Below are 13,116 nucleotides of genomic sequence, written 5' to 3'. Positions count from 1 at the left end.
AATAAAAATATTATTTTAATATTTTTTAATAAAATATACTTTAAAAAACAATCAACATCACACTCCGAACACTTTCCTCAACTCTAGCTGTATTACGAGTGGTTATTGTTTTTATTTCCTGAGTTTCAACATTTTTTTTTTGTTAAAAATTAAAATTAATTTTATTTAAAATTAATTTTTTAGTATTTGAAATTATTTTAATATGATAGTATTAAAAAAAAATTTAAAGAAAAATTTTAAAAAAAACTATAGCCACCCCGACAGCAGTAACATTACAAGTGCTTACCGTTTTTATTTCCCTCTGTACAGGAACAGCTGCATCCTAAGGTTGTACTTGTATAACAGAGATTGTCCCCTGGTCTACCTGGCTATGAAATGGCTTAATTTATTACCCTCTTTACTCGCGTACCATAACTATAATTAATTTAATAGTTCAAGTTATTAAATAAAATTTTAAAATAAAATTTATATTATTATTTAATATATTTTTTTAAATGAAAATCATTTAAATTTTAAATTTATGTACGCTTAATAAACTTTATCTTTAATTCAATTAATTTTATTTTTAATTTTTATCAAATAAATAAAAATAATAAAATTCAAACTAATAATTGTTTAATTATCAAAACTCTAATATTATAATAAAAATTATTTTAATTTAATAAATAAATTCCAAAATATAATTTATATCATTCAAACCACCTCCTCTCCTCTCACATCTTCATGATCAATGCCATCCCCACGCCAGGATATTTAACTTCTACGCAGCTACTATTGTCCCACTCTTGATAAATACTCTCAATAAATGCAGGTTTAGAGCTGGTTGTCCATGCAAGGCTCCCCTGCTAGAGTAGGAAAGGCTCCCAGCAAAACTAATGCTGGAAATCTCAGATTCAAACCAGCTAGCAGGGCTTGTATAGATCCAAATCAAGAGGGAGAACTGGAAATGAAAACCAAGGGGAACTGCAATGGCAGGCATAACATGCACAGTCTGGCATGAGGAACTTAGTTTTAAACTTACGAAGCTGCCAACGCAGGGCAAAGAACATAAGAAAAGAGAGAACAGTAGCATGAACAAAAGGATCGAGGAAAAAAAATTACCTTTTCAACGAGCGTAGGAGTGCTAATAACACGACCAGATTTGTGCTTGTGCATGCGTATTTTGCTTGTTTTTTTTTTTTTTGATTTGCGTTGGTGTCCGGGTCAGCTTGTGCGCACCATGACTATTACCCACGGTCCACTGGACATCCTGCAAGCCCAGGAGTAAGTAAGATACCGCGGGGGTGACAGGCGTGTATATAAAAGATCGAACCCGGGACAGAAACGGAACAAGTAACACGATTGACCACATCAACTATACGCTCAAGCGTATTTTGGTTGCTTTGTTTGGACTTTAGATGCCTAGCGATGCAAATTCCAACTAGTAATGAATGTCTTTTGCTTTTTGTCTTTCCGTTTCACTTCCCGCCAAGCAAACCATATTCTACTGTTCCCTTTTGATTTCCGAAAGTGAAAGCTTCTTCCTTTTTCTCATTGCACAGGAGAGGACAGCAAACGTACATGCATCTCGTTACCTTTTTTTGGTTGCCGTAATCGTTGTCATGATAACTTATTTTTCGGACTGGTATCCGACAAAAAGCTAATTTTGGGTATCAATTTTTAAAAAAATTAAAAGGAATAGTCACTTAATAGATAAAAAAAACCCTAAAATATAAAAGACTATTTTTTTTTTCAAATAAATTCTAAATTAAGCACCACCTATGTTACCCGTGTTTTTTACTCACTCTTATGTTTTTCAATTCAACCCCCCCTCCTAAAAAGACATGTATTTAAATGCTAATTTTAGCTCAAAAGAGCTCAGTTATTCAAATAAAAATTTTAAAGACCAAAATAAAAATTTTGATAAAAATACATTGTTACAATCTACAGTGAATTGTGATATGGTGAACAGTATAAAAGGTTATATGGTTTTCTCCACATGTTTTATATTTTGTTAACTAGATTGGTGGCTCGCGCGATACAGTGAGCTAGACCAAATTTTTTAACTCGAAAAAAAAAAGAGACAGGCATGTATTTTAAAGAAGTAAGAGAAATTCGATAATCAATTTAAATTTTGATTTAGTTTGATATTACGATAAAAATAAGGCAACAACAAAAAAAAAATAAATGAAAAAAAAATATTGTTCTAAGCAAAGCTGGGTTAACATGTGAAATCTATAACTTGAAAATGAGATATGTCAAGATTTCATGTCTATCGTACATTCTAAATCATGAGATCATGATAATTTAATAGAAAAAATTAAAGATAAATAAAAATGAAATTGCATAAAATAAGAAACAAATATAAATCAAGATATTTAATAACACAATACAAGTTATTTATCCGGTTGTGTTTAATGAATTTGTTTATTAAAATTAATTTTTAATAGAAGTTGACAAACACATAAATTTTATTGAGTAAAATAAAAAAAATATTATAAAAAATAAACTTTTATAGTTTATAAAAATAAATTTAATCTATAAGAAATATATATAAAAAAAATTATAGATAAATCATATTAACCTCAAGAAAAATTAAGGACACCTAATAAAATTTAAAAATAATCCTTATTTAAAAAAAAGTTAAATAAGCAAAAACAAATAATATACTCATATTAATTAAAAAAAACATTAAAAAAGATATTAATTGAAAAAAAAATACTAAAAAGAAAAAGCCTGGGCATAAAGGTCTTGAAGCCCAGGTCCGTGCACCTGGGCCAACTATTTTTTTTCTTTTTCAAAGGGGTGGATGATATCATTTTTTGAAAATAAATATAGGCAAACGATATGTTATCCACTATGGTAGAAGATGTGTTATCTGCCAACTCAAATTCCAGCCACCACAGTGGTAGCTGAAAAATCAGGTTTATGGGTTTTTTTATCCAAAAACATTTGTTTTCCAACTCATTTCAACCACAAAAAACCTTACAAATACTCTTCTAACACCAAGAAACCAACTTATCAATATATTAAACCCAAAAAAAAATCTAAACCATCAAAATCAAACTAGATACAAATATTGCATCCCTAACCTGGATCTATTTTTTAAGGTTACATTGAAGCTTGAAGCAACCACTATATGATTCTCATCACTTAGTGAAACTTGTTGACACCTATTTTAATTTGTTTGGTGGTCAGAATCGTCACCAAAAAAGAGCTTTTTCTATCTTTGTCAGAATTCGGCGACTTCTCTCTCTTCTCCCATGAAAAAAGAATTGAAAAATAAGAAAAATTAAGTTTGGTACCAAAATTGTATTTTAAAAAAAAATTTAAGGGGACCAGTCACCTTATAACAAAAAAGATGGGGGCCTAAAATATACATCATAAACAAATTTGGAAGTGCCACCTATGTTACTCGTTTTTTTTACTTTGGTCCCCTCTCTTTCAATTCAACACTCCCTCTAAAAAAACCATGCAATTATGTGTTAATTTGGGTTCAAAAGGGTTCAATTGTGCAAATAAAAAAGTTTGAGGATCAAATTAAAAATTTTAAATAAATCATTGCTTCAATCCACAATAATTGATAAGAGAGTGAACCGTGATTTTATGCATAGTGAAAACATCATATGCTTTATATTTTTGTTATCTAGCTATCTAACCCACGCTTTGCCGCAGGTTATAAATTTGTTTTCCAAGAAAATACTGGATATGCAGGCTACTTTGATGTTTTTTTTATATTAAAAAAATTCAAAGTGTAAATAAAAAATCCTATGCAAATATCTAATTAAATAAATCAATAACCATCTATGTAAATAAAAAAAAGATCGTTAACAATAACCAAAAGAGATATTAAAAAATTTGAGAGATGAATGTAGATTAAAATATTCCATCACAGAAAATAAGACATTCACCTGATTATGTTCATTGAACTTGTTTATTTAAATCGATAAAAGATAAACTCATACTGTAAAAAACTCGTGACTTAAAAGATAAACACAAATGAAACTGACTGAATAAACTCACATCCTAAAAAAGATATTACACAAGACCAAACACATAAGAAATGTTATTTAAAAAAGAATATTTTTTTTATTTTGAAAAATAAACTTTATTTGTATAAAAAAATTATAGATGAATTAGAATAATATCTTGAAAAATCAAACAGAAACAAAATAATTTTTTAAAAAACTTATATTGTAAAAAGGCATGCAAAAGACCTATATCATGAGACTGTGATAAACCCATACAAAAATTGAAGAAAATCACAAAATTAATATTTTTTTAAAAAATTAATACAGAATGATAAGATCACATGAAACTAAATTCCTAACAAATCAAATGTCAAAAGATGAAATTATAGAAAAAAATCAATCATACAAAAGGATAAAAAAAATTCAGGGTGAAAATAAAAAAAAACTTAATCAGAGGGCAAACAAAACTTTTTAATTGGAGGGTTAAATTGAATTGAAAAATAACTTTAACAAAATAAAAAATAAATTAAAAGAATGAGAGTTGAATTGAAAAAAAAACAACAAAAACTTTGATTGAATGATGAAATTCAAAGTTTAAAAAACTTTAATCCTATGAAGAGGACATGATGGTGCATCCATTGAGACAACGGGAGGTTAGGTTTGGCCACCGGATGACATCACACGCGCCTCTTGAATGACACAGACGTCACCCACTCACTTGGACGTTCTAAGCACACGCAAATAACTTTTTTGATTTAAATATGAAAAGAAATGTGAAAAATACAAAAATGTCTGCCTTGTGATCCTAATAATTACCCTCAAACCCAGCGTGAAAGTACAAGAAAACCCTAAATGCAAACCTTATTATTATTTTTTTTTTATCTTTTCCAAGGCCACAAACTGAATAATGAAAAAACTAAGAATGTCATTGTTCAACAACTCAATAATTTTTTATAATAAGGGTAAAAAAATATTTTTTCCAATTTAAAAGTTTATGAAAAGTAGAAAAAAAACCCTTGATCAACAACTTTAAGTTTTGTTAACTTTAGGGTTGAAAAAACATTTTTACTTTGAAAAAAAAGAAAGAAAAGAACTACACATCACTAACAATCTTTTAATCTTTTAATAACAAATGAGTTAGTAAAAAAACCAGAACACCCTTATTTCCAAGACTTTTTTTTTTTATCACCACTCAAGGACAAATATATAATTTTATTTTAAAAATATATAATAGACTGTGTCTATAGCTATGGTGAAAAAGTTATGCCCTATAATTTTTTACATTTAATATGTGTGTGTAAAGATAGTGTTATAAGCAAGCTGTAAATTAAGATATAAATTATTTTTTTTACTAAGTTTAAACCAAATAAAATTAATTAAAATATATTGAATATCAGGTCAATCAATCTAAGGTCTTTGGAATTTTTAATACAGTATTTGTACGGGATTGAGTTTTTTTATTTACACCCTTATATTTCAATTAAGAGCTTCATCGTTGAAAATATAAAAAATAAATAGTTGGTGATAAAATGATGTTATCAACGTCGACAACAGATGCAATTTTATTAAATGATATTCTAATAATATTTATGTTTGCAGTAAGGCAGCGGTGAAGGTGATAAAAATTGGAGAGATAATACTTAAGTATTTATGACAATAATTGTGAGGCAATAATGTTTATATCATAGTTTTACAACCCGGCCTGGCCTGGTGGGTTGATTCGGGACCCAGGATTGGAACCGGGTTGGGTTATAGAAAAAACAGGAAAAGAAAACCTGGTGTGACCCGGCTGACCTGGCAGGTTGACCAGGCGACGCGGTTAACCCAGCAAGACCAGGTCAAAAATCCGGTTGCAATCTGTTGACTTTTGTTTTATTACTAAACGATTTTTTTTTTAAAAATTGACCCGAATAACCTAATTAAAATCTAGAATCTAAGTTTTGGACCGGGTTAAGTCTAAAAACTATAGTTTATATTGAGTACAAGTGCTTATGGGTGAATAATAGGAGTTTGTTATTTTTTTTATTTCTTAATTATAAATACTTACTTCTTATACTATAAAAAGTTAAATATTTTAAATCATTGATCTAGATTATATTTATAGATGGAAAACAAAACCGTAAGGCGTGTTTGGATTTATATATTAAAAAAATATTATAATATATTTTTAAATAATAAATTATTTCAAAGAGCATACCGCGACGCGATATGAAACAACTTCACCATACGACGACTCCACCTTGGCCTCTAGTTTCCCTGAGGAGCCAATCCCAATAGAAAAATGCCAAAGACGTAATTATCAATGTTATATTTTATATTATATTATATATTAATCTTTTCATTGCACGTCCCTTTCAAATAATTGGCAAAATAAGGCGTGTTTGGATCTTTCACCATTCATTCCCGGTACTGATTTTTTTTAATCATCTTTTTTTTTTTTCAATATTTAATAAATAGATCCATCCATTGATAGATGCATAAAAATATGAGTAAACTGCTATTTGGTCCCTATACTTTGTGAAAAATAATTATCGAACCTCATGGCATACGAAATCTTGTATTAAATACTTTTAGTTTATTTGTTACTCCCTCAGTCCTTAAATCCATGTCCTAATTGTGTTCATGCAATTTTTTTTGGAATAAAAAGAATTCATTAATGGTTTTTTTTTTGGTGACATAGGAGATTTCTTTTATGACATGCGGTATAGTTTCTTGAATTTATTAAAATTTTATTAGAATATTTTAGAGGTTTTATTTTATTTAAGGTTAAAATTTTATATCAATCGAGATCTAAGAAGACCTTCAAATAAAACCTATAAATTATTATAAAAAATTTATTATATTTTACTGATTGATTTAAGATTATTATTTTTTATTTGAATTAATTTTTTTTTTGTTAATTTTATATTTATTTATTTCAAGTTTGTTTATGACTTTTTTTTTCAGATTTTATTATTGATTTAGGTAAGTTTTTAAGTTTATGCAGGGAGTTATATACTGGACATATTATTTAAAAATATTTAATAATAAAATTATAAATTAAAATATTTGTCATAATTTCCAATCTTACCCGTTAAAAACGAATATGTTAAAATAACAATTTTAACATTTACAAAATATCGAAAAGGTCAAAGGAGTAACATATGACTTTCAAAACTAAAACAACTCACATGTATAATCATAAGAAATACAAGGACTAAAAAATAATTTTCTCAAAATAGAGTCGTATAGAAAAAACAAAAAGGGGGCTAAAAGTCCTTTGAGCCGCCCAAATCAATATAAGCTTTTTTTTCATTGGTTGGAGAGAGCTTGATACCGAACACAACAGAAGCAATACTCTCTCCATCTCTCTCTCTCTCTCTCTCACACACACACACGCGTTTCAGCGATGTCTATAGCCACTTCTCAGATCCGCCCCCTTTGTCCACATATCCTCTAAATTTGGTCATCACGGTATCACCTTTTCCTTTTATCCCTTTTCCTTCGTATTTCTTTCAGTAATGTTTTCTGATAGTATGGTATTGGTATTTATGTTATTTCAGTGTGACAATTAATACATATATGTGTGGGTGGTTTCTTGGGCAAGAATGAAAGGATGAGTGAGTGAAAATAGATTAGTTTGCTTGAGAATATTGGTTTCTATATGTTATGTTTTTTTTTTTTTGGTGTTGATAACAATAATTTCTGATTGGTTTGGATTTTATATGCTCAAGTTTATGGTGAGCTGATGTTTTCAGTTTCAGATCTGCTATTTAAGTTGAATTGTTGGTGGGTTTTTCTTTTCTTTTCTTTTAATTTGTCTTTTGATGGAAGGGGCCTGTTTCTTGGTTTTACAGTTGCTGGATAAGGAGGTCGGTAGATTAGGTATTAGCTGATATGTGTGTGTGTGTGTGTGTGTGTGTGTTATTGGAGATTCAGACTCACAGTATTGCAATTTGAATTTAAATGATATGGGGTCTGGAGTTTTTAACCTTTCTTGTATTACTATTTAGTAGTCTTATAACATCTTATATATATATATATATATATATATATATATATATATATATTCGTGTAAATAATGTTGGATAGAGGTCGAGGTAATTGTGATAGGAGGGGTGGGGTGGGAAGAATTAGCGAAAAATTTGTGCTCTGTCATTTTGGTGGGGATCTCTGATTAAGGTTTGGGTACCATTCCTTTTCAGATATTACTTTGAGTTTGAAAAATGCATGACAATGTTCTGGAAGAGCTATTATATTAATTGTCTATTATTATTCCGCTAGATATTTCACTGTCCTACTTTATGCTGTCTAACGTGTTGAAAATATCGCTTCTTGTCCTGTAAAACATGGCTTATATTGCTATATTCTGTCCAGTGAATTGTGAACTCATAAGTTAGTTTGAATTATATCTGATTTTGGTTTGCTGAAAACCATTTTTGTTTGCCATGTGTTGTAATCATTCAGAGGTTCTCATTTCTTTTGCTTCCTATCAGATTGATGAAACTTAAGAATTGTGAAGGAAGGAGCGTAAGAGGCTCCAAAGATCTGCGCACATCAATTGTGACTGTTTGTGTTAAAGGATTTTATCCTAGAAATGTTGTCAGATATTTCTAGGTCCTAAGTGCTTTCGTTGTTTCAGTCTCTGCTGTGGGTTCTGATTTTACAAAGATGGACAGGTCAGATACGTCAGGTTTTGTTAGTGGTGGAGTTAGAATATTGGGAATTTTCCATTTCTCTATAACCTATACCTGTTAGTGTCATCTGCTGCAATCTTTTCTGCCAGTTAAGCCTTTCGTTCCCCAGCGCTTTAGTTTACAGCTTCTAGACAATGAATCTTAACAAAAAAGGTCTGCGATTTTCTAATAATAATGAGCTTCCAAAAAATGACTGTTTTGGTGATACTGCTTTGAGCTTGAACTGCCTTGGATATGGAGGAAGCAGTTCGACCAATGCTGAGGGTGCTCAAAATAATCTTAAGGTTGATTTTTCTAATGGTTCTGATGATGGCTGCAAGTTGGTGCTTGGACTTGGTCCGACACCAAGTGCATATTTTGATGATTGTTACTGCTTGGGGGTTAACAAAAAAAAAGGGCTGGATTCTGCTGTTATATTTCCCAAGGGGTTGCTGTCTGAGAGTGATTCAATCCTAAAACTTGGCCTTTCCGGAGGGGATAAGGAAGCCCTGAGTGGTCTCGACTATTCAATTTCAGAGACTGATACTGATACACCCATGCTGAACCAAATTTCTGATGATGATATTAGATCCCCGATTCCTGTTGTCGATGAGGGTTCCACCTCAGCCAAGAAGTCTGGTGGCTATATGACATCACTTCTTTTGGCTCCTAGAATGGATGTCAGAAAAGCTCCATCACAGACTGAACTTCTCAACTTTGGAACCAGATCTAATCATCAATTTCAGCTGAGCCATGAACTATCTGCTAACACAGATTTCTCCATGGGCATTATGTCTGAGCAAACGATTTCAAACACTTCTTCTGACCACAGAACAAGCAATCCGAAGAAATGCAAGGTCTTGGGTTGCTCAAAGGGAGCCCGTGGTGCTTCAGGCCTTTGTATTGGTCATGGGGGCGGACAGCGATGCCAGAAGCCAGGTTGCAGCAAAGGTGCTGAGAGCCGAACAGCCTATTGTAAGGTCCATGGTGGAGGAAGGAGGTGCCAACACTTGGGTTGCACTAAAAGTGCTGAGGGGAAGACAGATTTGTGCATTGCACATGGTGGCGGCAGGAGATGTGGGTTTCCAGGCGGATGCACTAAGGCTGCAAGAGGCAAATCAGGGCTTTGTATTAGACATGGAGGGGGGAAGAGGTGCAAGGTTGAAGACTGCACTCGTAGTGCTGAAGGACAGGCCGGGTTGTGCATTTCTCATGGGGGTGGGCGCCGTTGTGAACACCAAGGGTGTACAAAGGGTGCTCAGGGGAGTACTGGGTACTGCAAAGCTCATGGTGGGGGAAAGCGATGCATATTTGCAGGATGTACCAAAGGAGCTGAAGGGAGCACGCCACTGTGCAAGGGACACGGTGGGGGAAAGCGCTGCATGTTTGATGGTGGTGGAATTTGCCCAAAAAGTGTTCATGGAGGCACAAACTTTTGTGTTGCCCATGGTGGTGGAAAGAGGTGTGTTGTGCCCGGCTGTACAAAGAGTGCGCGTGGCCGTACTGATTGCTGTGTTAGGCATGGTGGAGGGAAGCGGTGCAGGGTTGACAACTGTGGGAAGAGTGCCCAAGGTAGCACTGACTTCTGCAAAGCTCATGGTGGGGGAAAACGATGCACCTGGGGTGAGGGAAAATGCGAGAAGTTTGCCAGGGGTAAGAGTGGTCTATGTGCTGCACACAGCAGCATGGTCCAAGAGAGGGAGGCAAACAGGACTGGTTTGATCAGACCGGGACTCTTCCATGGCCTTGTATCTGCTGCTTCAACAGCAGGTAGCAGCATTGACAACAATCATTCATATTCTGGAGTTAGTGCTGTCTCGGACTGCAGTGATTCCCTAGAAAAGCCAGCAAAAAGACTACATCTCATACCACCCCAAGTACTGGTTCCTCATTCTATGAAGGCCACGTCGTCTTTTACAAGTTTTATGAATGCTGACAACTTAGAGGAAGGTACAAATGGTTACGGTGCCACCAGTGGTGGGAAAAAGAATTTCGACTATCTGGTTCCCGAGGGAAGGGTGCATGGCGGCGGCCTTATGTCATTGTTTGGTGGAAATCTGAGGAATGCTATCAATGGAGTTTGAATCTGGTGAATTTCAGCATCCAAGAGTAAATTTGTACAAAAGTGTGATGCCTGTTTAATAACTGTGTATAATTGGTGTTAAGTGGTAGTGTTTATTGTGGTAGGATACCGTACAAGGCTCTTTATTTTTCTAGTTGACAATTTGACAATTAAAATAAGCCCTCAAATTATTTTCAGAACACTGCTGAATGAGGCACTGTATGTTCATGGGAAGAAAGTTTTAAGTTCTGTGGCCATTTGAAGGAACTGCAGCTGCGGGAATGCCTCTGCCCTAAAGTTATTGTTGCTATACCTTTGAGGCAGTTGTGGAGGATTCTGCTTTGCAGTCCTGCCAGATTGATGTTTTTGAAGAGTGTCTTGTGCTTGCTGGTTTGTCAATGCTACATGTGTCCATTGAAGACATACATACCTCTTGGTTTTAGTGTCTTTGGAAATTTCTTAAAAATATATATTTTTTTTAATATAAACACATGGTAACTATATCAAAACTACAAAAAATAAAAAAATCATTTTAACATTTTTCAGTTCCGAAAAAAAAAATTGAAAAAAAAAAGTCAACACTTATTTTATGTTTCTTCTTCGTTGATCAACTTTATATGCGAGATTGATGCAAGTTTAAGTTCATTATGATTCCAACGTGGTAGGTAGATGAATTCACAAGTAAGTGATATGCGGCTGGCAGAAAATATTACTGCCTACCTCAGTCCTATAATAAATGTCCTAATAGTTTTTGCGCAGATTTTTTGAAAAAAATAATTATAGATGTTTATTTTAAAAACGTTATTTTAATAGCTTTAGCACAAATTAATAACAATACTAAAGGATATTTTTTTTTGGTTTTTATCTAGGTATCCTCACATCTTTTTAAAAAGTGAGACTAGTGTTGTTAGGGATTCGTGGCTACTCCTCCCAACAAGTATGCTTCTTGAAGATCGAACTTGTGTTCTCATCTTTGCAGGGATATAGCAGTGCTTTAACCGCTAGACCAATATTTCATTGGTAAAGGATATAAATCGCTACATACAACACTATTTATTGAAAAGTGTTTTATATTTTTTTAACCCTTTACCAACCCATTTTTTTCTTTAATTTTTCTTTTTAATTTCATTGAAAGGATTGTGTCATAATATTTTTCAATTTTTTTTTTGTTGGGTTACATACTAATTTCATGAATTTTTTTTTCAACCTTTAACATTAGATTTATTGAAAGTGAGGTTTTATTTTTTTTTCAATTGCTTTCTATGAATTTATTTCGATCTTATAATTTAGATTATAAGTTTAACAAGTTAACTGGGTTGATTTGGGTGATTTTTTTGCTATTTTTTTTTTAATTTCATTATTCAATATTAGGTTGGTTGAAAATTGAACTTATAAATTCCTTTTCGATTTACTTTTGATAAGGTTATCCCAATCTCATGACCCGAGTCACAGGTATAACAAGTTAGCTCGAGTTGACTCTATTTATTTTTGGATCCTTTCTTAATTTAATATTTTTTTAAATTAGACTTTATATTTTTTTTAAATTTGCTTTCTATGAGGTTATTCCATTTTCATAACTCGAGTCTCGGGTTTGGTAAGTTAATCCGGGTTAACTTGATTTATTTTTTGGATTTTTTTAATTGAATATGTAACAACCGGCAATTCTAAAAGCTTTCGAGCCTTAAACTTATGTGAAAAATTGGATAATTTTTTTTACCTGAATTACTCATTAAATCATTATTGTTTTTTGCTATTGTATTTTCAATCCTTAACTTGTCATTAACAATTCTATTAAAATTTCAGCAAAATTTTTTCTAGTTGGATCATTAACAATTCTTCTTTTTTCTTAAAAATCAGGATAGAAAATTAAGGAAATTTTAATTCCTACCCATACAACAATTCATTCCCATAACAGGCCTCTAGCCACTCAAGTAAACAGAAAAAAAAAATCATATAACAACATTTATTACACATATTAAGCTAAAACTTTTTAAATTACATAAACGATCAATTTTACAAGAGAACATTTTACAATTACATGTTCATGAGCTTTCATTAAAATACTTTACAACCTAATTCATTATTTATTACATTCACCATCTCATCAAATCTCCTAAACACTAGTCATCTGATAAGTTTAATTGTTGACTTGTGAAGATAAGTAAAAAAACCTTACAATCATAAAATATTTATATAAGCTTTTTATCTGAAGAACTTATAAGACAGATCTAGGTATCTATAAACTTTACTAGGTAGTGAACTTTACTAAATTTTCACGCATCACATGTAACGTCATACAACCCATTGACCTCATATTTCATTCCATACCTCAATAAGTATATTTTTATTTGTATTTTTCCCTCGATTTTCACTTATGCTCTTTGACAACTCTTTACTTAAATCCTCATTCTAAATTTGAAGGCAATTTCTTATCTGACCTTCATCTCAG

General features: G+C 32.0%; 1 protein-coding gene across 1 annotated transcript; it reads left to right on the top strand.

Annotated features, from left to right (window-relative positions):
• Positions 1 to 7,237: 7,237 nt before the first annotated feature.
• On the top strand, positions 7,238 to 10,934 carry LOC133700502 (uncharacterized). Its single transcript, XM_062124051.1, has 2 exons — positions 7,238 to 7,403; positions 8,426 to 10,934. Exon 2 carries the CDS (start codon positions 8,761 to 8,763, stop codon positions 10,687 to 10,689), a length of 1,929 nt encoding a protein of 642 aa, XP_061980035.1. The 5' UTR covers positions 7,238 to 7,403; positions 8,426 to 8,760; the 3' UTR covers positions 10,690 to 10,934.
• The last annotated feature ends 2,182 nt before the right edge of the window (positions 10,935 to 13,116 follow it).

Source organism: Populus nigra, chromosome 8 (assembly GCF_951802175.1).
Source record: "Populus nigra chromosome 8, ddPopNigr1.1, whole genome shotgun sequence".
In the NCBI taxonomy this organism is placed as follows: domain Eukaryota; kingdom Viridiplantae; phylum Streptophyta; class Magnoliopsida; order Malpighiales; family Salicaceae; genus Populus; species Populus nigra.
Note: the sequence above shows the minus strand (reverse complement) of the source record. Positions and strands in the feature narration are given on the sequence as shown.